Source organism: Natator depressus, chromosome 4 (assembly GCF_965152275.1).
Source record: "Natator depressus isolate rNatDep1 chromosome 4, rNatDep2.hap1, whole genome shotgun sequence".
NCBI lineage: Eukaryota > Metazoa > Chordata > Testudines > Cheloniidae > Natator > Natator depressus.
In genome coordinates, this window is record NC_134237.1 from 108,468,303 (window position 1) to 108,494,265 (window position 25,963).

Genomic DNA, 25,963 nt, shown 5'->3' on the forward strand with positions numbered 1-25,963 from the left:
AAACCTGGTGGCTGACAGCTCACCTTCCTGATCACTCTTGTTACAGTCTGTACGGTAACACCCATTGTTTCATGTTCTCTGTGTATATAAAATCTCCCCACTATATTTTCCACTGTATGCATCCGATGAAGTGAGCTGTAGCTCACGAAAGCTTATGCTCTAATAAATTTGTTCGTCTCTAAGGTGCCACAAGTACTCCTTTTCTTTTTACACAATCTAAGTACTGTATCATCTCAAACTATTAAAGTACTTGTCATATGAATGGGAAAATATAGTGTAATCTAAATGAAACTGTAACCACCATGCCACTTAAAACAAAAGAACAAAGTTTTAAGTTGTTTTAACTAACATTAAAGAACAAAATTCTCAGTGGCATTAGGAAGCAGATTTCAACTCAGAGTGTTAAAGTCCCATTGCAAACCACTGAAAATCAGACTGTCAAAATTATTTTAAACATAACTTCTGGCTCTGCTTCACCTCTGCATTATTCCAATTTTATGCCAGTGGAATTCCATTCATTTACATCCCATGCTAGTGGATCCCCAGTGCAAGACTGAGACCTTACTTATTATGCTGTTTAATGTGATAATAACAATAAAGCAATAATAGGTATTGGCAGGTAAGGATTGTGCAATAAGTATTTTAAAAACAATATAACATCATGCAGAAAAATAGTGAATTATGGCCTGATGATACCAAACAGTACTCCTGGGAGTAGTCCCACTGAAGTCAATGAATCTAATCACGTTATCAAGGATTGTGTACATTCTCAGGATTTGGCTTTTAATCATGAGTGCAAATGCATCATAACTAGTGGAACGATCACAGTGCTCTAATAATAATTTACAATCCCTTGAGTTAAACTAGTTACACTAAATGGAATATTTTATTAGGAACAACCCAGGGTGAGAGTAATAAAAGCATTTCTCTTTGAACTCTCATAAGTCACAATACCAAGGCCTTGATTCAGCAGGGTACTTAGGAACATGACTTAAACGGTGCCCAAGTGCATTAGATGCATTTACGTTTTTAGTCGTTAGCCCTAGGGCTGTGTAAATACTGTATTTTTGGAAATGTTTAAATCAGGTTATATAATTGGTTGGTGTAGTACTTCATTAAACTGAGTTAATTGTTGATTTCTATTATTCCTCTTTTTCTTACCGAATTAACAATTAAGACATAAAGGCCTCTGCAATAAACAAACAGACTTCTACTGCTAGTACTTTATGATCAGTTAAATGCAATTTCATATATACTAGTAAACTAACTAGCATAAAATGTGCATCACATTTCTGCACACTTGCTTAATTTTGTCTTTGAATCCTAGTTTACCTCCCCTGAGCTTTTTAATAATTTGATTGTGTGGGTTACAGTAATTACAATATATTATGTTTTTCACTTGTTTCACACATATCCAATAACTACCACCTTTTTTCGGATTATGTTTTCTCTTTTTAATCTCCTATAAAACAGGTATTTCAATGAGTAGACATAAGTATACAAGGGGGATACCCATTCAAGCTTGAATTGGGAAGCCTGTGTGCACAGTAGCACAGCTACAGTTTATACTCCATTTTAAACAATGTTCTTCATGGACACAAAAAATTCACATTTTGATATTTTTAAAGTTCTGAAAGAAAATTCAGATAATTTATACTTTATACTGCAAGAATTCAGTGAGTGTGACAAAAGTACTTTGCACACTTATAAAACAAATTTCATCTTAAAAATTACATGGGCTAGTTCAGTAGTCAGTGCAGTTTGGTTTTGGTTTGGTTTTTCAGTGCGGTTTGGTTTCACCATTAAAAATAAGATGATGGATTTATTTTTAAATAGTGGTGTTGTGTTTGAATGGTAGCTAGCTTTCCTAATGATATGCACACTAATAGTCATAATAAAATAAACCAATTGTACACCAGCCTGGCAGGGTGGTCACAGAGCAATGAGCTACCATATGAGGGTGAGAGTTTAGGATGGGTGGGCAGGGGACTGGGGTGCAGGAGGGGGGCAGGCTCTGGGTGGCACTTACCTCAAGCAGCGGCATGTCCCCACTCCGGCTCCTATGAGGAGGTGCGGCCAGGCAGCTCTGCACACTGCCCTGTCCGCAGATGCCGCCCCTGAAGCTCCCACTGGCTGCAGTTCCTGGCCAATGGGAGCTGTGGGGGTGGTGCTTGGGGCAGGGGCAGTGTGTGGAGCCCCCTGACTGTCCCTATGCACAGGAGCCAGAGGGGGGAACATGCCACTGCTTCTGGGAGCCACACAGAGTGGGGCAAGCCCAAGACCCAGCTCCCCAGTGGGAGCTAGAGGGCCAGATTAAAACATCTGGAGGAACAGATGCAGCCTCCGGGCTGTAGTATGCCCACTCCTAGTTCAGGATCTGAGTGTGGTTCTGAGTAGCAAACAGAACCCACAGGAGTATCTTATGTTGTATTTCAATGACCCATTCCCACCCATTCAAAGAATGGCACTAACAAACTCAGTCCACCCTTCACCTCTCTATAGGAGGATTTTCTGTGATGGGGCAGATTGTTTGGGGGAAGAGATGGAAAGAGGACAGGAAATGAGGAGGAGGAAAAACAGGCATATCCTTCAGCTACTTAAAATTAATCATGAAATACCAGTGCTAAGAACTGATGTAATTCAAAATGATTGATCAGAATCTCTTCCATTACTGGGTTAAATCAACCTTGTGTTTTAGTGACATTAATATTTTGACAGAAACCCAAAACAAGGTTACTCAAAATTAAGGCTGCATATATCTCTATTAACTTTCTCTGTTGCACAGCCTCTTATCACTGTGTGATTTTTTAGGTGCAGTATATGGTGTAACACTTGGTCACTACAATGATAAACAGGAGGACATCACAACCTAATGTCTAGCAGGACAATTCATATAAGAAAATTAAATGGGTATTTTAGAATCTAGAAAGCATTAGAACTGAACCAAAGTATGTGTTACTTGGGTTGGGTGCATGCTTTATTAGGAGACCATCTCTGTAAAGCAAGCCATTTTTATTGGTCACCAGTGAGGATGCATAAGGTAAGTTTTAGTATATTTTAAAAAGAATGTATACAGCGTTAATGATCTGTTTTTGTATCACTGTCTTCCGTGCAAGAGCTGTATTTTTACCTTTAATAGCATTCATTTGACATGTATGGACAAACAGTAAAATGCCCGATCTGAGGATTTAGGGTAAGCTTGCTAAATGTTAACTATATCATTTCTCTGATCACATGCATACACTTAAATCCATGCACCTTTAAAGAAAAGAAAAGCAAGAAACGAAGGTAAGTGAAAATAGGCTTAAAAGACAACTGACCTTTTTCCACTTCATTCAGATTAGCAGCTTGCAGTGACAAAGACAGAAGAGACAAGAGACTTTTTACATTGTAATACAACAGCACATTAAGCTAATGCACAACTATAGCAGCAGAGAGGTTTGCATAGCAAAGTGAAGCAAGCTTCAAATTTTTACCTACAGCAGAACAAAACAAACAAGAAAAGTAAGAAGTATGTGCTACTGCTGGCATAGAAAGAGTTGCACTGCTAGACCAAGGAGATATGTGTTCTAATGACATGGTAATGAACAAGAGAAATGATCCATTTTAATTTCTAGTATGTACATGTAATGACCTGACATTCATTAGATTTGAGGATAAAAAATGAGATGATAATTAAGACAGCAAGGCAAAGTTAAAGAGTGCAGGACATAATGTGAGCAACTTTACACGTTATTCATCAGCAACTCCAGGTCTCTTCTGCTCCTGTGTGCTTACTGTGGGTTTCATAGTTACATTCTGTGACATCTTACGAATGTTTACAGTCCAACACACATACCATACTTGTCTTTGACACTGTGATGATAGTGTTAACTGCAAAGCACAATCTTAACTTGGCAGATATGGAATTATGACTATTAAGAAAGCCACAAGCCACATTTTTCAATTCTGTGACAACTGTTAGACAACAATTTTCAAAATGTGGCAGGAGACATGCACACATTGACAGGTTTTGAGATAGAATACCCTTCACAGTATTTTGAAAGTTTACCTATACAGGAAACTGCTGTTTCAGAGATAATCTTGAGATCTTATCATGCCTACCATCCCAAAAAATAAACTCAAGCATGAACAATTTACATTTTAGATTGCCAAATTCTGAACATTTTCCTTATCCTGTGTAGAAATATTAAACTGCATTTACAGACAGCCATTCACTTAAAAAATATTCTGGCATGGTGCAAGTCCACATTCAGTTGCCATGCACCATGAAATCTTCAACATGGACAGATCCAAGAATTAATAGAACAGAACAAGAACCACAAGAATCTAATTGGAAAAATATAATCCAAACTACTAATTAAGTCTTAGAGAAGAAAGGAATTAAGCTTTAAAAAAGTGGTGTAAATCAGTGTAACTCCACTGAAGTCAATGGTGATCTAGGGCATATTACACCAGTTGAAGATCTGGCCCTAGATTCCTGTAATTGTTCACTTCAATTGATTTTACAGCTAGTTCTGATTAATGGAACACTATCAAAATATTTTTAAGAAATATATTTTTCTGTGTTAATGATGGTTTAGATGACTAAAATACAAATAATGTGAACGAAATGATATTCACTTGTCACTGTTTATACTCTGGTTATCTATGGCATTTTACCCAGTGAGGACAAATAAAACCAGATTAGTCAGTTTCACATTTATTTATAGTCGATTTCAATTTTCAGTTCTCACACATTAGAAGAATGCTGGAAGGCCTGAGTTGCAAACACTGCTGAGAAATATTTTAAATACACCTGAAACATTGTTAATAGTTTTTTTCCCTTTAAAAAAAATTACGATACTGTTTCTATTAAGCAAGCAGTATCTCCCACAATTCTAATTCTGGACATCTGGGCTGGTCTCCTCTCTCTGCAACTTCACAGAGGTGAAGCAGTCTCTGGCCAGGCCTTCTCTGCTTCCACTTGCCACCAGATGAGTTATTCCCAAACTATGAAATCTGCATAGCCTCATTATTGACAAATATTCCAGAGATAATGAAACAACTATGTACATTAGATCAGCAAGGATTGTCCTACAGTAATGATTCTACTTAACGGCTGACCCTTGGCTCATGAGCCATCTAGGTGCATAGAATTCTGCTTGCAGAAAGGAAATTATTGGTAAGAAAATTTCCATTCTGCAGCCCAGCATCTCCCACAATTCTGGATGTCTGGAAAGTAGCGAGCAGTGATCAGACATAGGGAGGGTTATGAAAGAAGAGGTTGGTAGAAAAGAAGTACCCACCTTTTTGTGAGCTCACTCAAAGGTCCATATTATTCTAGACCACCATCTGCAGACCCTTCTGATAGAAAGTCCACCTTGTAGTGCTTAATGAAGATATTAGCTATAGACCAAGTGGTCACTTTGCAAATTTCCAGAGTGGATACACTTGCTCATTCCGCCATGAAGTTGCTAAGGATCTCGTGGATTGTGCCTTGATGCCTTCTGGTATAGGAAACACTGATGATGTATAACAATCCACAATACATAATCTAATCCGCCAAATGATGGAGCACTTGAAAACTCTAAGTCCCTGGCATTTTGTGTGCAAGGACACGGACTCTATATGTTTGAGATAGACTTTCAAGGCTCTTCTGATATCTAAGCTTGGATGGCTACTAAGAAACAAGTCTTAACAGATAAATAAAAGGCCAACAGTGAAGTCAAAGGCTCAAAGAGATGGCTTGCCAGTCCTCAAAACCAGAGGTGGGTTCCATTCTGGAAAGTGATCTGACCGCTAATCTGGCTAATTGGACTACTTGAAGGAATCTTGCTATCTGTGAATTTTCTGCCAGAGAGCCAGAGGATCCTGAGAATAAGCACGCTCCTAAGAGCGGACACCTGACATACAATGGTACAGGGCTGAAGGCCTCTTTCTATGCCTTTCTGGAGGAAGTATAGAATGGTTAGGATTCCAGGATATGCATTATACTGAGCACTTGTAGAATCTGACCAGACAGAGGAGTATTTTTATAGTCTTCTAGCCAAAAGCAATGCCTTAATGACTCTGGAGGGCAGACTGAGACCTTCCAGTGCCTCCCTTTCAATAGCCCTGCTGTTAGTTGAAGTCATTTTGAGTCTAGATGAAGAGAGGATGTCTCTCCACCGCTCTCCACCGCTTTGTGAGAGGATGTCCGCTCTCCACGAAAGCTGGTGTGGGAGTTACAGTTAAATGAGGTCTGAGAATCAAGGTCTCCTTGGCCAATGAGGAATTATAAGAATTACCATCGCCTGTTCTCATTTTATTTTCTGGACCACCTTCCCCAGTAGTGGGAAGGGTGGAAATGCACATAGTAGGCCCTGCAGCCAACCATGCAACAGGGCATCTGTCCCCAGGGCTTAAGGGTCTGCCTCCCTTGTGAAGTATTTTGATCTCTTTGTATTCCTAGGATTCGTGAATGGGTTGGTTGAAGAGAGGCCAAATGTCTGAACAATAAGTTTGAAGTGCTGCGATCCCTCTAAGCTTTCCCCCTAGACCTCAATTTTGCTGTTTTCCCTTGGAGAATCTATTGTCCCTTTGATGTTACCTGAGTGAGGATGAGGGGCAAAAGGAGTGCCTCTGTCTGAAAGCCAGTCTAAACTCTTTTCTGGGGGCACTTAGTGAGGAAGGGAGAGATTGTTTGGATTTTGCCACAATCAGCCACCACCTTCTCCAGATTTTCTCCAAAAAGGAGAGAGCATGTAAATTTGGCAGTGCAAAGAACTAGCTTAGAGTATCAACTGTCTGGAGATGGAGACATAGACAGTGTTTGACAGAGGCTGAGAAGCTCATTGCATCCATTGAGGTGTTAGCTACAAATGCTGCTGCTTGGGAGACTTGCTTTAAAATGGAATCAAAGTCAGGATGATCTCTGTCCTTAAGGGCTTTGGGATCTTTCAAAGCAGGTAGCTGCTAGGACGCTCAGAGTGTGGCGGAGGACGCTTCTAAGTCCTTTTTGAAAATGGCCTCCATCTTTCTATCCGTAGGATCCTTGGGGTAAAACGCCCCTTCAGAGGGGCTAATCATCCCAGGGAAGGGATGCTACAGAGCCATCAATAGACCCCTTAGGTTCTTGAATGTTAGTTATAGAGCCTGAGGTTGCTCTTGTTAATGTGCTTGTCCTTATCAGGCTTGTTCCATTCATCCCTAATCACTTCCTCAAAGGAAGAACAAAGAAGTATTGCTGCCTCGGGGAAGGCTTTTGAGACAAGAAATTTACTCTAAGGCTTACTCTGATGAGATTGCTCAGGTTGGGTTTGAATCATGGAACAGCCTTGATGCATGTAGCTTTACATTTTAAAAAAAAAAACACGAAAAACCTTTGCTCTATTTTCCCCCCGATTCCTGTTTGGATTCAGAGCCAGACTGCTCACCTTCCCCAGTGGAGGAGCAGAAAGAGGCTAAGGAGGAAAAGACGACATAGGACTTGTATTTCTTGTTTTTTTGTGTGATTTTTCTTTCTGTTTTTTGCCTGTTTACATTTTTTAACTTGTTTAGCTTGTTTCAGGAGTGTAATAGCTCTGCTGTGGCTTTGGTGAGTCCTTTTGCAGCTAGCCTTCCTTAGGGTCTGAAGCCCTCACAAGAAGTTTGATTCAGAATCCTCCCCTGCTGAGTCCCATTTCCCAGCAGGATGGTGGGACTTCTTGTCCAACCTCTCCTGGTTGGCTTGTGAGGGAAGGAGTTTAATTAGAGACCCTGCTTCTTTCTCCAGGGCACTCAGAACTCACTTTTAGATGGGGGGGAGGGAGGGAGGAGGACTTTTGGCCCTACAAGCCTCCCCACTTTGTTCTGCAAGAGTTCCCTGGGACTTACCCCCAAGTTGAGCAGTCAAGGTCCTCATCACTTTTGGAGCCTCACCCTGCTGGGATTCCTGGTCCATTTTCCCCCATTGGAGTTGCGTCTGCCTGGGTGGGTAGGGAACCTGATCTGCCTGTCTGACTGGTAGCCCCAGGACCTAACAGATTTAGAGTTGGTTGTCTGAGTACAGACTGGGCACAACTTACTGTCTGCCAAGCCTGGAAAAGCTGCCTCACAGTGCTTCAGTTTGACCCAATGTTTTCTTGGCTGTTCTGCTTTGCCTGTACAGGGGAAGAGGAGCCAGCAGGAAGATGCTGAAGTAGAGACTCAGGGAAGGTTAAATCCCTGAGGGGCTAACCAACTAAGGGAGGAGGAGGAATGCGGCGAGGAAGAGCACCGCTACCCACTGCCCAAAAAGTAGGCAGAAAAAGATAAAAAACAGAAGAGTGAGGGTGTGAGCTACAAAAACTGCCACTGTCTGCTGTCATGGAGAATATGGTGGCAAGCTGAAGTGAAGGGGGGGGTGAAAGGGGGGAAGCATGGCCAGAGAGTGCAATGCCAAACACTGATCTGCTTCTGTTAAGCTGCAGAGAGAGGAGAGCAGCCCAGATATCCAGAATTGTGGGAGACAATGGACTGCAGTATGTAGAGATTGCTACATGTGAAGTTTACGAAGTTCTTCATGCAGATTGAGTTACTTAGACTGAGATTTAGTTACTTACCTTTGAATCAGGCAGAGAACAAAATATCATAAAACAATTTGTGACCTTTAACCAATTGTAACATTGTTTTATACTCTGTACACTACTGTTTCCCCATTCTCAGATCTTGACATGGTTTGTTAGCTGTACAAAGTTATAATTATAACATGATAGGCTTATTTATTTATTTATTTGAGACTGCAGGGTCAGTTAAGGCAGGATGTGAAGTCATTGTACACTGGGTGAAATCACAGTAGCTGATTTTATGGTGTATAGAGTTATATACACCAGGCAAATCTGGCCATATATATTTAGAAAGTATTTTCGTGGGGGGGAGAGAGGGGGAGGGACAGGATGAGGAAAACCTGAGAGGTATTGAAGTATTTTAAAATCTTGACCATAATCTCTAAAGATCATACAATTAATAGTACAGAGCTTATAAAACTGTTTGACCTTATTTTCAGAGACGTTGAGAACCTACAAGTTCCCACTGACTACAATCAACAGGAATTGTGAATACACAGTACATCTCTGAAAACAGAGTTAATTGTTTTTAAGAGTTCAAGTTATTTTCTTCTTTAAACTAGCCTTAAAGCAACAACAAAACCAAATCAAAGTTTTGATTTAGAGAAACCAGGATGAAGTTTTCTTCTTAGAGCCATTCTGTCCAAGGACAGAATGCTGCCCTCCACAGAAATGTAAATTACCTGACATTTCCCCAAGGACAAGTCAGCTTTTCTGTTTTGTTTTTAAAGTTACAATACTGTTTTCTGGTGTTTTGCCACCAGACTAAAAAACAAACAACTGCAACAGCAAATTAAAATAAAAACACATTACCAAGATTTCTCACTTCCCAATTTGTTACGTTACATTTCCCTAACCACGTATAGGCAGAGACACTTAAAAAGCAAAGCAGGACAGAAACTGTATAAAAATATGCTTAATAATTTTATGTTATTACATAATTAACTCTAAAGATGTTCATAAAATAGTTATGGCCCTGTGACGTTCGTGTCTCAGCAGACAGGACTGGAGTAGTCTAACCTATCTGGAAAAAAGACAGTCTGAGACAAAAGCCATAAAACAAAAACAAACCAAAACTCTGGTAACACACTACGAAGTTACTAGGGCTAAAAGCTCATGCAGATGAGGACTTAACCTTTTCCATGGATACACAAAACCTCAAAAGAGCTGATGCAGAAAATGGTTAGCTAATGACACCTAGCTCTATACTTCCATCTCTTCCAATCTGCTTGTGCAGTGGAATGACTTACCTAGTGGCTAATGGAGATTTTGAAATTGCTGACAGCTAGCCGGCTGAGACTCAGCTCACATAAAACTGATATAAGGATTACAGGAAAAATGCCAGACATTATATATGCACCTTTATTCGGGCTGGGGTTTGGCTACCATTCGTTTCTAAGACTTACAGCTAGGGATTCTCTTGAATCGTCAGTTGCTCCTAGATATACTGATAGTAGCAAATGGCAAAAGAGTGTTCTGTCATTTGTACTTAACAGAACATTGTGTCCTTTTCTTTTAGATGTGGACCTCACCATACTTATTCATACCTTTCCTATTTCAGTTATTGTAATTCACTCTGCATGGAGCTACATCACCAAATCATTTGGAAATTGCAGATAGCGTATGAATGCAGTTAAATGACTTGTAAGTGGTATTCCTTGTACAAAACACATTTCCCTGAGTTCTGTGACCTGCGCATGTTGTCAATTGATTTCCAGGGTGCAGATTTAAGATTTTGGCTTTAAGTTTTAAAGCCTAAAGGTATGGGCACTTAGTGGGGGTGTGGCATTCAAGTTAATATTGCCCTGGCTTAAAGAGAAGAATGTTGGTGGTTGTGTTCTTGATGAGGACCTTTGTTTCTGGAATTCACTTCCCTCTTTGGCCATCCACCAGAGCCCAGATTTAGTAATTTTTACAGCATGCTGCAAGACTCACCTGTTTTCTCGTGTGTTTTCTTAGGGGCAGGGAGACCAACTGGGATTATGGGATAGGACAATCGAGTGGAGTTTATTCTGGCGTCAGGACAGTTCTTTAAATACTTTGTGTGTTTGATTATGAGTTATGTATTTAAACTATATATGCACTTAGCAATTTACTGACACACAGTGAATGCATCTTAATAAATAAAATACCCTGCTTCTTGTTCTCTAAAGTTCCTGATTTTCAGGATCTTCCATTCCCACTTTCCAGCTGAGGCCACAGAGTCTATAAGAGTAACTACAGCAATAAAACTGGAGTAACCACCCTTTATATGAGAAAGGAATGGTTTATACCTGGCCTGCAACTGACACTGACAGGTAAACAACTACAAGAAAAAAATTACTGGGGAGCACATGTGTGCATGAGCACGCACACTGGGGCTGAGAACAGAGGGAGATAAGATTATATTCCCTTGTCACCACTATGCTTTTGTGTAGAGGGAGGTCTTGCCACAACCACTGTTCTGTTCTGGCAAGGTGTGAGCCCTGTGCTCAGTTAATATTTTGTGGCGGTGGAGGAAGGAAACCATAAGGGTTGATCTTAGATCTGTACAGCTCCTACTTTTTTCCTTGACTGTCCTCCACGGGGCTTAGCTGGACCTTAGTGCTGGTGAAGACAATTTTATCTTTTAAATTAAAACAAAATGTGCATGATTTTTAACTTTCAAAATGTTATTTGTTAATTTAAAAAAATCAATGAATGAACATCAAGAGTGCATTGGTGCAGTGTGGTGTGTTGTTTGGTGTGTGTTTTTTGTTTGTAATTATACATTTGACCAAATAAACCAAATAAAAGAGTCACAGGGTGAAAACCTGACCCCACAGTAGTCAATGGCAAAACTTCCATTGACCTCAGTGGAGCCAGGATTCAACCACAAACTTTAAAGCATAATACTATTAATTTACAATCAGTGTTAAATTGCTTGCGTTTTTTCTCATATTCCTACCAGTATATTCAGGTGGGCAAAGGCAAGTGTAGTTGTTAATTCCATCTACACAGGTAGAATTATTTTCACAATCATTATCTTCGCAGTCATCAACATTCACTTCACAGTTTTCGCCTTCAAATCCATCTGCACAAGTGCACCTGTAATACAGAAAATATACTTGCTTATGATGAATCAGACAACTAAACACATAATTATAACATTAGTTATTAAGTTCTATATCATTTGTAAGAGTTCTAAAGTTTTTTTTAAATTTTATAACACTGCCAGTATTTTTCAGAAAATAATTTTAATTATAGACCTATCCTTGCATTTCAAAACTAAATGTTTCCTTCCCCATTTATGTTCTTCTATTGAATGCATGCTACCTTTATATTATAGGACTGCTTATGAGTGCTGATCTCTAAAACTGATTTTTTAAAACATACAAAATATCACCAAAGTGTTATAATATATTAATACATAGAAGGCCTTTATCTTGGAAAGATTATGCATATGCTTAACTTTACTCATGGTAAATGTTTGCAGGAGCAGAGTCTAATATACAATATACATGAATGTAATATAATGATGATTTATTTATTATGTAAAGACTGTAAACTCTTCAAGGCAGAGATTGTACCTTCATTTATGCATGTTTTCACAGCATGTAGTATATTAAAAACAAATAATAAATAAAAATATATTTATATCTATATATTATACTATCTATCTATATACTTGACACATATTTTGATATAATTCAGTGTATCTATTATATTTATATTGCACCCATAACTGTGATTATGTTGTTAATTGGACTTTTGAAAATGCACACAATATTAAAAAAGAAGAAAGATAGGTCAAATTATGAGGTTTCAAACTGTGACTGTGTCCCTTTAGATTCTTATTAAAACATGACTATTGCATGATATTAAAATGTATAGAGTTAATTTTTAATTGGAAAGAGTCTAATCTTGAAACAGAATTTGGATATATAAATAAGGATAATTTCTTAATGAATTGCAGAATAAAGAGTGTTTCTTTTTAAAGTGGCTTTTCTAACAAGCTTGAGAGTAGATTAGCATTCTAATGTGAAATTATTAGTCATTTAATAAAGAACTATATTTCATAATTCATGAAGTACATCTGGAGTAATTGTACTGTGTGATTAAATAACAAGATTAAAAATGCTCACAGCATGTTTATCTACTGGCATAGTGGTTTGGAATGAATCATTAATTTTCTGTTTCACTGGGATTTACAACTTATCATTTACATGCTTTCTGTTGAAGTAATACACACAACAACAGCTGAATTGTGAGACTTTTTCAGCAGGGATCTAGCTAGCTATTAATTAACATAATGGAGTCAATACTATGTTGTCTTGCCCTGATATGCCTTGACTAATCACATTTTTTTTAAACAGTTTTAAAGCACTTTAAGCTTTCTGAGGACAGAATTTTTTCCTAATACTCCAGAAGCCCTGAAAGACTACTGCTGTGGTTTTGTGCTTATCAACAAACATCTCCTCTCCTCATTACTCTCTAGGAGCCAAAGATTAATAGCCAAAAGATTTTAGTTTTCCTTAACAAGCAGTTCAATCTCAGTAGACTTTTCTTTTGTTTTTATTGATTTAAAAAACCCCTACCAAAATCCATCTTTTTCTCCTTCTTTTAAATGGCAAGTTCCACCATGTTGGCAAGGGTTACTGATGCAGGCATGAATTGGAATATCACAGTCCTGGCCCTGCAGACAGAACAACAAAATAAAAGATAAAATAAAACAAAAAAGACTGGTGGAAGAGAGCCAAAAGAGACTTTTCATGAGTGGGGCGAACGATGAATCTTACATATTCCTCAACTCTCTTCTCGCCACCCAGTACATACCTTGAAACCATATGGGCAGGTACATCTGTAGAAGTCAACAGGATCATTGTTACAAGTGCCATCATTTTTACATGGATTTGATAAGCAGGGACTACATTTGGCAAGTATATTAACATCCACAGGCCCTTAAACGAAATACAAATTTGACAGTCAGAAACTAACATCTCTCATCATTTATTTATTTTTGACAATACACTTGTGTTAATTTGCTTATTTTCTACTTATCCTGGTATTTCTGCATATTCCATATGCAGGACTAGCTTTAACATTTTTTTTTTTTTAAAATCAAGACTGAAAATATTTGGCCTTCATCCTTCATTTTCCAACAGTAAGGGAAAAAAAATCCACTGAACTATTTCCTCCTCCTCTCGCCTCAAGTCTAAAAATAAATAAATCATCTGCATCTACCATCCTCGCACCCTACTGTGTTCTGACGGAAATGAACAACACAGTCACCGTTCATTTGGCTCTGAAAACCAGAATGTCACAGTTTTCAGGCTTGTCCTTAGCGGTGTTACAGAACACAGTGTTTTGTGCTGTTTTTCATTTTGTTTTAAACCATATCAACTGTCCACCTGGAGGATCTATGGGCTAGCTCAGCAAGTGAAATTATCACCAGTTGCATGAGCACAGAGGTATCATGGGACTACAGTGCAGAGGTCGGTCATAGAATGATGTTACCACCTTACCCTCCATGAAGCCTCCAAGTGAACACCCCTCTATTCTAACCCTCCTCTACAGAAAGCCATGTCTATGTGCAACTTGAGATTGTGGATACTCATGCATGTGGTGAGCCTACAAGCAATGTGACTGCACTGCCACCACATGCATACACCTACTGACTCAGATTGGGGCTGGTGTCCATGCTTCTGTTCACCTTCCCTGCAATACAGGTGAGCACTGTTTGTTAGTTTGTGTATTCAAGTCCTCACCCTAACTGACTGCAGCAACAGAATTGAGCAATGAATACTTATGAAGTCTGAGGTTTTGCAATGTAAATCAGCTGAGAACTTTGTTGTGTACTCCCCATAATATTAAAATACTTCACAGTTGCCCTTTTTGAATTTTTGGAGCATCTGCAAAAATGTACCTTTTCTTGTAACTTTTTTTGTGTGGAAAAAATTTCATCTAAATCAGGCAGAAATTATTTAACCAATTAACTGGGAGCCTGAAAATTTCAGAACACATTTTCCCCATGGTTCATTTTCTAGTTATGAGTTGGGTAGACTGGATTTTTGTTACATGATTGAAGTCGCATGCTATTTCTTCATGATGTCCAATTAGCAGAGCCTAACCCATGGTTTGTCTTTGTAGGCCCATGTGGGAGATGGGACCAAAAGAGAACAGAATGGCAACTGAGTCTGTCATTTATTAAGAATGCCTGATAAGTGTAGCCAACCATTGGCCCACTCTCCTCACTATCCAAGTTAACAACAGTAGGTAAAGAAGAGTCTGTCACAGAGTCTATGTGAGATGAGGAGGACTCCATGGGGATGGAGAGCCACAGGGGGCCCTGCATGTTTTGATGTTAATCTAAACTAAACATCAAAACTTTTGAGGTTCCTATGTTATTAAGTTTACATGTGGCTGTTCAAACCTAAGGCTGGTTTACTGCATTATTTTATGTGTTTTCCTATGGAGAGGTTGGATTACTGTGTGCTCTTGAACTGTAAATAGTTATTATGAAGCATAGGTTTATAAGAGGAGTATTGTTTAATAAGCACTTTTATAAATGGGCAAGCTGGTTCAGTGCTTGTATGTGTAGTTTTGCGATTGCAAAGTCGAGGCTTGCATTTATCTTATTTCCTTTGTAATCCTACACAAAGGGTAAAAAAAAATTAAAGCTGAAAATAAGAATATTGTGTTATTCTGAAAGTCACAAATAAGCAGAGGAAAGCTGAAAATTGTAAAATACTCTACATCTCAATAGGGTAGGAAGCCAAAAACACCTTGTCTTTTCCTATCTCTTTAGTCAGCTGAGGGACAGGTATATTCAGCTGCTTTGTTATAGGTAAAAAGTAAACTTTTCTTGCTTGGGTGTAGCAGCCTGAAAAAGAAACTTTTTTTTTAAAAATTCCCTGAAACATCGATGGTGCCTTGCAACAAAGAAGGCCAGCTGACATGTGACTGCTCGTTCCCAATATTATTTTACACAACTTTCATTTGCTAATCTTTAACCTGTTGCTATTTGCAATAAACATCCTGCATAAGTAACTTTCATTGAGTAATGCCATAGCTACACATTGAAACTATTAGGAAGAGACACTGGCTGGGGTCCAGGCCAGGAGAGTTATTTAAATCTGCCTTTTGGTGCTGGCCCTTCTGGCATGTGATATGGAAGCCTTCTATCCTTGTAATGCAGGATTGGTTACCCAGATGCAGAGCTGAACACACATCTTTGTGGGTGCTCTTGGGCTATGTCAACATTAAAGGAAAATTTGGTGGGCAGAAAATCACCTAAAATGGAAAGAGACTTTTCATGTGAAAAAAAAAAATCTAATATCAACAATAGCTTTGCCAGCGAATCAAAGACACTTCACAGATGACTTTGGGCATTAGGCTGGATAATTTTATCATTTAAAATAGTACACTGGAAGGCTGTTTGTACCAAATAGTAAATAAATTACAAATCATACTCCATGCTTTTCTTGCCAACCTGTGTGATAATCAAACATTTTATTTTGGGAGTTAAATAGGGAGGTTTTGTTATATTGAAGAAAACATTTATGGAAAGGAGCTGAAAAGCTATGCCATCATAAAGATATTGTAGAGTGTTCTAGCACAGAAGAAGCTGACAAAAGTTTACTTTCAAAACGGCTGGCATTGGTGTGCTTCTGTGCCAGAGCTTGTATGACAATGTAAAGAAATAAAAATGCACTAAGCTACAGTAAGGAGGTGGTGTTTATTACTAGTGACACAAACTGTATATGGATCACTGACCATTCTTGTGTCATCAGCTTATTTCAAACAAGAAGTGTAAAACTAATTAAAGTTCCTGTTAAAGAGACAAACAACAGAGCTATGCAAGTTGAAACAAATGCCATAAAATTATCTTAAAAGTTCTGCCTGAATGAATGTCATAAGACTCAATGGTTAAATCAGGCAAATATGGAGAAAGTGGGATGTACTGAAAAAAAGCAATTGGTAACTTATGACACTGTGCTGTAACCCTTAATCTTTACCTCCTCATCTCTGCTGTATATCCCACATATTGGACACACTCTCCTTTCCTGCTTATGTAACAAAATCTTACTGTCAAAAATTTTGGTTATCTATAATTTTGATTCTCCTCTGAAGTTCTTTGATCTAAAAATCTAAATGGAAATCCTGTGAGAAGAGGCTGTTTTGGGAGGTTTCTGGTAATCTGTAGTGTTGGATCAGAAATATCAAAACAGCAACAAAGGCCAGTAGTGTCGCAGTGTGGGAAAAAGAAGAAATACCATTTTTTAATTATCTCAAGAAGTGTTTTGAGCTTTTGGTGAAATTTCTGTCAGCTCGTTTTATGTAAGTCAGTTTACCCTACCCTAATTAGACAGAATCCAACATTCTAATTTTCCTTGTATAATGTGAATTCAGCTCAAAGGATAGAAACGCCATGTGAGTAAAAAAAGTAAATAAAATCTCATTTACAGAAGTCCTATTACAAATCAAAGCCAGTTGTCACCTTTAACGCCACATCTAGAGGTCCTGTTCCTATTCCTGCTTATTCAATAGGAGCAGAAACAGATGCTACACTTTTTTTTTCTTTTTTTTATATCTTCCTGTTCTGCTCCTTTATGCTGTTCTCAGTTTCCTCTCTTTACTGCTCTTTTCATTTTGGGTACATTTTCAAAAGTGCTTAACTGATTTAGGAGCCTAAGGACCTGTCTACACAGCAGGGCAATGCACTCTATGGGGGTCTGATTTCTAAAATACACTTTATTGTGCGTTAACTGTTCCATACAGACCATGCTGGTTTGAAACAGTATTATGTTAAAGCACACTGGAGAAACTTTGGTGAACACCAGCAGGATTTACACAGACCAATTAATTCACAACATATTAGTGTGCTTTATAAATCACACCCCCATAGAATGCATTACTCCACCGTATGGACAAGCCCTAACTTACAATTTCAAAAGTGACTTGGACACGTAGAAGCCTAAGTCCCAATGAGACAGTAATTAAAGTTGTGCCTGATTTTGCGTTATAAATACTTATTTCAAACTGAAAAATTTGATTCACCTTTTTAAAGCTATCGGGTTACAAAAAAGGAAAAGTTTCAGATACTTTTAATTCAACTCTTGCTCAAAAAACATTGTTTTTAAAAATATTTTGTGCCCACATTAAATCTTAATGTAAACATAAGCTAACACTTTAGAGTCTCTCTGTGTGTAGATATAAATGGAAATAAAACAAAGGTTAGTTAAGATAAATAATGTGAATGTCTCAGACAAGACCTACAGAGAAAGAAAGGATATCTCTTTCTACACTCTGTTGCTTAGCTGACATGGTTTAAATAGTTCTCAGATGTTTGTTTACTTTGTGAACCATAACAGCAGTAAAGGGGTAGCTCTAGGACCTTATTTGCACTATGCCCTTTCACACCCCTCTGCAAATGTAAAGGGGGCTTCATGTAAAGAAGAATCAGGCCCATAGGCTACTGCTCAGTATTGTACATTATATAAAAGTCCACAGCATGTGTATATATTTCACTTACCAAATAAATCTGTTAAATACCGAGGGATTTTGTATAATGTAGAAACCGAGCATGTAAGATACATACAGTCTATATGACACTTTTTAAAGGAAAAATAATATAAACAAAACCAAAATTAGCTCACAAAGAAATGTGTTGGAAGAGGATACCAAGGTTATTTATATAGTGATATTGTACAACATATAACAAAGAATCACCCATAAACTCATCCAAGAAAAGAGCGGGGGAAAACAAACAGTAAACATGCATGTTTTAGGAAAGGAGTCTGCTTGAGGTACATGTAGGGAAGGTCAGAAGGTCTAGTCTTAACCAGATAACCCATTCAAGGGCTATTTACAACCTTACCTGGTGTGAGAAAACCACAAGGCCCTGGAATCTCTAGAAGCAGGGCATGGATTGTGAAAAGCCAAAAGTAAAAGATTGAGAGTCTGTTAGAGGTATGTATAAAAATAAAAACTAGAAAAAAATCCTAGGGAAAAAATAGACTAAGGAAAAATGTAATCAGGAGAGGTCCCTATAACTTCAAAAATAATTCACCAGCTTCCAAAGATTCATTTATGTGAATGTTTACCACTCAGAAGGGATTTTCACTGGAAGAGTTGTTTTCCATTGGATAGTAACGAGCTGTTACATAAGCCAACCTCAACAATACATTTTGCTTTCAATAGCAACCCAAATACTGATAAGAAGGAATTCTCTGCAATTCTTGTTCTCTGAATACATACATTATAACAAATTACCATTCTTGGGTCTGTGCACCTACATGTGACCAAAGCAGAAACCCCGAACTTCCAAGTTCCAAATTCTTGGTTCCAGCAGGGACATCTTGTACAGCACACATGTTCCTCCCAATGTCCCTGCTGCCAGATGCATTCTATGCAGAAGGATAAATTACTTATGTATGAATGGAAAAAAACCCACACCCTGAATAATAAAGACAAAATGTGTTACAGGGCCTTCAACTCACTGCGGAGGGTGGTGATGACTGGTGATCTGTTATCATGTGCATCTTCACAGAATGGCTGCTGCAGGCAAGTAATTCTGTCTTCTCTAAAGACACCCATCATAACAGATCCCCACTCCTGAGAGATAAAGCAGCTACAGAAAATTTTCTATGAAATAAATACACCTGCAGGGGTGAAGAAAGAAAAAGCTGCAATAGGGAACAGAAGAAACACAAGCAAGATGCGCATACCTTGAACACTAACACTAAAAGATGAATAGATCTAGATATATAGAGTGGGTGTGTGAGAGAAGACACTCCATACATTTTAAAGTATTTCTATTTTAAGCAAAGATTATTAAAAAAACCTGACAAAATTAGCTGTAAAAGGAGGGGGGAGAAAAAGATCCGCCCCCATACCCTACCCCTCTACACAAAGCCTGGAAAGAGTGTTTGTAGTACTAGTCGTACACCACATCTCATATCCTGTCTAGTTATAAGCATGTCAGAAATAATGCTTAGCAAATGTGTATAGAGAAATCCAAGTGGATGGTTTCCAAATCTCCTGGTCAGGACTAGATGATTTGTTTGTGGCAGCAGATTTGTCTCATAAGGAACCAGCCTTGACATGACTTTAGAGCAATAGTCATGTCAGACTAGAACAATAGTTATCTTAGGGACAGCAAAGCCTAATGAATTAGTGTAAAACTCAACACAAACAGGTTAGATTTCTAATGGCTTTAATTTACTAAAAGCCTAGTTGACCTTCCGACACCCAACTGTGGAGAAGAGCCTCACTGAGGTGAGCATGCTGGAAAATGGAAAAAGAAAAACATCCTGATGATCAACTAAGGTAGAATTCTATAACTATTTTAGGAAAGGATGTAGGATGCATCTTTGGCACCACCATGTCTTTGAAGAATTTGCTAAAAGGTGAATCAGTCAATAGAGCTTGGAGCTCACTCAGTCTGTAAGCTTAAGTCACTACCACAAGAAAATAGCCTTGCACAGAAAAACTGAGTTCACATTTATTAAGCATCTCAGGAGGAGTTATCAATTTAGGCAGGATCACTTTAATAATCCCATATTTCTTATTCTTTTTATTGGGTGGTCCAAAGTATTTAACTTTAAGAATCTAGAGACAAGGGGGAGCAGCAAAAGTGCTCTACACATTTAAAAGGTTTAAGAAAAGAAAAGAAAAGAAAAGAAAAGAAAAGAAAAGAAAGACCAATATGTAAAATAACAGAAGTCCTGTTTCACATAAGGGCCAAGAATTAGGATAGCCTAAGACCTTAGAGACCACAAACTTAGTCAGATTCATAAAAAAGACTGAACTGTTATATGGATAACAACAACATCCAGAGTGGTAACAGTTAACGTGAACAAAAAGAGTATTGGGGAGGAGATAAAACCTTAAAACAATCTCTTTACTCTAAACTATTAAGGAATAGGATAAGACCATCATGGAGGGAAACTACCCCACATTTCTGTGCTGTGAGGTTTCTTGCACCTCCCTCTGAAGCATCTGGTGCTGGCCACTGCTGGAGACAGGATACTGGGTCTAATCCAGTCTGGCAGTTTGTGCTGCATCACAGGAACTGCAAGGCTCACAGACCGAATAATCATGGAAACGTTTACAAGTTTTGCTGGGAATATTGAGAATGAAGCACCAGAGATTAGTGAAACTATATTCTTTGATGAATAAGGTAAGAGTTATAACAGTGTTTGCGACAGGTAACAATGCAGTGGGCCCTATAGAAAGCGCATTTATCTTGAATTCAGCTGGATGTAACTGTTAACATTTTAATTTTTGTAATAAAGAAATTTGAGCACATTTTATTGTTTAAAATATTTTAAAAGAGTTTCTGAATTACTCAATTTATGAAGTGTCTTCTTTAACCGTCAAGGTGTTCCTAGCAGAGAGCACAAATGTTCTTACAACTCGCTTAGGCAGGAGCAGACTGTTTTGTGGCTCATGGAGAGGATATATACAGTGTGTCACTTTATAACAGTAGTGTATCCAGGGTTCCCACTGTGCTGCTATGAAATGAAGCTATGCCACTGATTTAAAGAAATAAGTCTGCTATGTGTCCACTGTGAACCAGAGAAGCTTCTTCTACAACTTTTGTCAGAAAGGAACTGGAAATTGGAACACTTACAAGAATTTATGCTGCATAGGTTGAGATGCTCTTTGTTGGAACCAATGGCTATAGAACTTTGAGTATGAGGAGTATCCACCTTGGTCCTGCCCATGACAAAGGACCCAACAGTAAAGGCGTTATAATGAATATCTTTAGAAAGTATCATTTCACAATTTCACATTTCACAATTCAACTATTCCACTGTAAAATTTCAAATTGACTGCCACATCAGAAGAAACATAAAACAGTACCTTGGCAAGTAAATTTTTTAGATGGAGTTGTGAGAAGTAGTTTATCTGCCATTTCTCCAGGACCAGCACAACGTGCAATACCAGGTTCTTTGTATTCTGACTTTACCCAGTCGGACAACCATTGCATGTTACAATCACAGTACAGAGGATTTGCTCCAATAGCACTGGGGGAAAAAAACATAACAGTTTTATGTGCTTGCTTTGTATAACAAAAACAAATGTATAATCAGCAGAAAACTCCTAAAAGCTAAATGCGCTACATGGATTACCTGGATCTTGGCTTTGAAACTAGGACTCAGCAACAAACTTTGCCAGAATGCTAGCCATTGTTCTCAGTTACATTAATATGGATTTTGGAGAACTGATGCTAATGCGCTCAGTATCACCCTTTGTACTTAAATGGTCAATGTATTTGAGTTTAACAAAGAGCGTCTGAAGCTGTGGAAAAATTTTTGTAATGGGAAGTTAAGTTAGCCAGAGGATGAAGTAAAACCCTTGCACTCCAGTGACTCTTCAACTGGGGCTTAAGGCCACCCTGCAAAAAATGGGGGAAACCATTAAAAGAAATATACTTCCCTCTTCCAGTTCATGGCTGCATGCCCTGCATAAATCATTTGCTTTTATCTTTCTCCCCACAAAACTGCAATTTATTATTTTCTCTTTGGAGCTCTGCCAATGAATATAAACCCATGGTTACTGATCTCATCAGAGATCTCCTCTTCATGATTATGTAAGGAGATTCCCTGAGCAAGCTCAGTGCTTATGGCATTGACAGCAGTCAGTAGAGGCAGGCCTAAAAGACCTGCTCCTGGGGAAGGACAGAACTCTGCCACTAACAATCTGAAGTAATGCAACATTTTTAGCAAGTTCCATTGAATCATTATCCCCTCAGTGGGCCCTATAGAAAGCGTATTTATCTTGAATTCAGCTGGATGTAACTGTTAACATTTTAATTTTTGTAATAAAGAAATTTGAGCACATTTTATTGTTTAAAATATTTTAAAAGAGTTTCTGAATTACTCAATTTATGAAGTGTCATCTTTAACAGTCAAGGTTTTCCTAGCAGAGAGCACAAATGTTGTTACAACTCGCTTAGGCAGGAGCACACTGTTTTGTGGCTAATGGAGAGGATATATACAGTGTGTCACTTTATAACAGTAGTGTATCCAGGGTTCCCACTGTGCTGCTATGAAATGAAGCTATGCCACTGATTTAAAGAAATGAGTCCGCCATGCGTCCAGCATTTCAATAGGCAGTCCTGGAAATGCCTTCGGTATTCCACTGCCCTTGAGACTGTTCCACATCCTGATCTCACACCACTAGGCCTTCTGAGAAAGTAAGAGGATCCCAGGAAAAATGATCAGAGCATGGCTCAAATACCATGAACAGAATGAAGATTGCAGAAATGCTTCTCATTCTGCCTGACCAAGCAGGAAGGACTTCTGTGATTTACCCTGCTGAACCCACTCACTTAGTCAGGCATGGGGAGCAGTAAAAAAAAAAAGATCCAGTTCTATAGATGCTTTTATTCTCCTTACTCCTATGTTACACATACGAGAGGTACCCCCCCCCCCCGCTATTGTTCCAGAGAAAAAGAGGAAATGGTTCTCCACCTATGAGAGAGGGAAAACGCTCTCTGCCTTCTCAAGAGAAAGGTGATGTTTCCAGCTTCAGATTGAGGGAGAGAAATATCCCTTGTTAGAAAAAGAACAAGAGGAAGAATATGATAGAACTTTCTCCTACCTAGAACCCGGGGGAAAAATAGCTGGAGCGCATAAAGCAGTCACCTCTCCAAAAAAGCAGAGGTATGCTCTGTCTGCTGACACAGTGACATGATGCTATGTCACCACGAGATGGCACAAAAATGCCACCAGGTAGAGCTGAGATGAGGGGAATTACTCTACTTAAAAATCAAAATATAGGCAAGTCTAACATGATTGCCAATACAACAGGCAAACAACCTTTTTATGGGGGTGGGGTAAGGAGAGGGTCAAACTTATTTGCTCATACATGTTTTTAAAATGCTTCCAAAGAGCATGACCAAAGATACTTATAGCTGCCATCTTGGAATCATGGAAGGGGAAGACAAAAACTCGGAGGGTTAAAGTACAAGAGAAAGCAGCCACTTTGTCATTTTACTTTGCATGTACACAAGAAATTCCTTTCACTCTTCTTTCATAACCTCCATCTCCTACTCCCTTTCCAGTTCCCCATGCCAGTTTCATCTGTCTTCGTGCACATGTGTCATCCTGATAGCAGCATTTGAATGAATTGTAAATAAGGATGAAACCAAAATTAATCAGTACCCTTTCAAGTTTCTGTGACATTCCCAGAGGCTGAATACGTCTGAGCACAAAGCTGGACCATTACTTGCTTACAGCAAACAAAAACAGATGACTCCACATATAAAGACACTTAAAAACTGCATCTGCTCAGCAATGTCAAACTCAGGTATGTTTGTACACTTGTATGCAGGAATATACTCTCTCCTCTCTTGCAAGGATCAAATTCAGTACTTTCCTCTGAACTCCAACGGTTCCAATTCACCTTTGCTCTTTGTAGCACACAGAAAACTGAGCAAAATAGCCAGATGTTACTCTAGAAAAAAGTCTTTCCATGAAATGCTGATCCAGGCAGGAGGTCCACATACATGTCAGTAAAAAATATATGACTGAATACTCACAGATGTGATAATGCTGAAAGATCATTAAAAGCTCCTTCAGGAACAACAGAAATATCATTGCCATGTAAAGACCTAAGGAAAAGAAAATAACCAAAACAGGTATTTTTTCTGAGGAAGCACAAGTGAACTTGCCTTTTGTTATTTTTCAACAACTATAAATGCCTGGAACTCAGCAGTTTAACTCTGCAGGCTTGTGATTTTACAAACTTGATTCAGTTTCACATTTAATTTCAGTTCCTGTGCATTTGCAGCCTTCCCACCTGCCTGCCTCTCAGGTTTTTGTTCTGAATTCGGACTAAAAATTTAAACGGTTTTATTTTTTAATTAAAAAAATAAAACTTGCTCAAGATGCAGATCAACTATTAATACTGCAGTACTTAGAGGGTTCAGAGCAGGGAAAAGAAGAGAAAGTAATTCTTTGTTAACTTTTCAGAAGCTCAACTAGAATTTCACTGATTCTGTTTGTGCTCTTCATTTGCTTTTTGCAACACACATGCCACAAAGGTTCACGAAAACCAATTGTGAATCTGTAACTGATATTAATATAATCATAAAATGAAATTCTTTATTGATGAAAAACACAGGGGTGGTTCAGTCATATCTGGGGCAGATCTACCCAAAAGGGTTCTCCCTTCCTATCTATATAAACTTTCATTCACGCATATAGCTACACATACCTAGGCTTATGATTAAAATCGTATGAGGTGTTTTTATAGTTGTGTGGGCTAAAGCATGGTGCGTTAATATGGCAACTGAGTACACTGGCCCCGAGTACTGAAATGCAGGGTAAGGTCAGGAAGGCAGGATATACCCCAGGCAGCACTAAAGCACCAGTCAACTGAGCACCCCTTCTTGACAGAGAGGCTCCCATTGATAAGTGCCTGAACTGGGTTACTGGGACTGTGGCCTCGACAAATAGAATACTGCTTACTACTTTGCTTGCTGCATTGCAAAAATCAATACCCTACCCTCCCTTCCCCATCTTTGCATTTATTAGTGGTGGATATTAACAGAGCTGCAGTTCATATGTTATGTTTTGGGTTTCACAAGTACTGTGGTAGCAGCTGTTTATGTGAGTTAGCTAGGCTGAAGAATTTGCGTAATGCAAGGATTTAAAACTAATGAGATGGATACCTATAGACCTGGACAATTGTGCAGGGTTCTGGCACGGGTTCTTATGGAATTATGTGGTTGCTTTGTACGACACTTTTTTCTGAATCAGCCTGGAGTTTCTTATTCTTTTTCAATATTGTTGGTTTGACAGGATCACAATTTGGGGGGTAGATCCTGACAGCAGAGAATCAGACTCCCTTCAGTGGGTAGTTCTTGGAGGTCCAAGGGGTGGACCTCCAATAACTGGCTCTTTTGACCTAACAGAGGTCAAAAGGAAGGAGCTGAGTCCAGATTTGGAAACTGCTGGTGTTCATATGGTGTAAAGGCACACCTCTGAAGCTACTATCTTGTTCTCTAGAATCTCAGCTTTCGTTAAGAAACAAAAACAAAGAAATCCCCAGTAAAACTCTGTTGTGGTTGTGAAAAAATCCTCAAATGTGAATAATGTGATACAGTGATAAGAACAATAGCTGAGAGGTGTGAACTGCCCCATTCAGATCAGGTAGTGATAACTCAGAACCTAGTGATATTAATGATGACATTTAAATTACTTCATTCCTCATGTAAGGAAGAAGAGGGAGGACCACAGAACTGCACACTTTACTGTGAACAGCCTCTCATTTTAGTGCCAGAAGTGGGTTGCATTTGCCCCCCCCCGCCCCCGCCTCCAGTTAAGGAGAAGCCAAACTTCAGGAACCTAGCAGATCCCTTTGGAATACCAAAGTCGCACATAGGAGAAGACAAACTCAAGGAGCCTAGTGGAGCTTAGAGAGCTTCTCAAATAATTTGAGCA

At 38.7% G+C, this 25,963-nt stretch overlaps 1 protein-coding gene across 7 annotated transcripts in view; it reads right to left on the reverse strand.

The window, feature by feature from the left end:
* SLIT2 (slit guidance ligand 2) overlaps window positions 1-25,963 on the reverse strand; it is a 419,356-nt gene that overhangs the window by 40,667 nt on the left and 352,726 nt on the right. For 6 of the 7 annotated variants that reach the window (XM_074951617.1, XM_074951615.1, XM_074951612.1 and 3 more), the window contains exons 24-29: window positions 24,058-24,129; window positions 21,375-21,538; window positions 13,341-13,465; window positions 13,103-13,200; window positions 11,473-11,612; window positions 3,321-3,347 (exon numbers count right to left, since the gene is read on the reverse strand). In XM_074951617.1, coding sequence (XP_074807718.1) covers window positions 3,321-3,347; window positions 11,473-11,612; window positions 13,103-13,200; window positions 13,341-13,465; window positions 21,375-21,538; window positions 24,058-24,129 — 626 coding nt within the window. The remainder of the gene's footprint in view (window positions 1-3,320; window positions 3,348-11,472; window positions 11,613-13,102; window positions 13,201-13,340; window positions 13,466-21,374; window positions 21,539-24,057; window positions 24,130-25,963) is intronic. The other variant, XM_074951610.1, reaches the window with a different exon arrangement.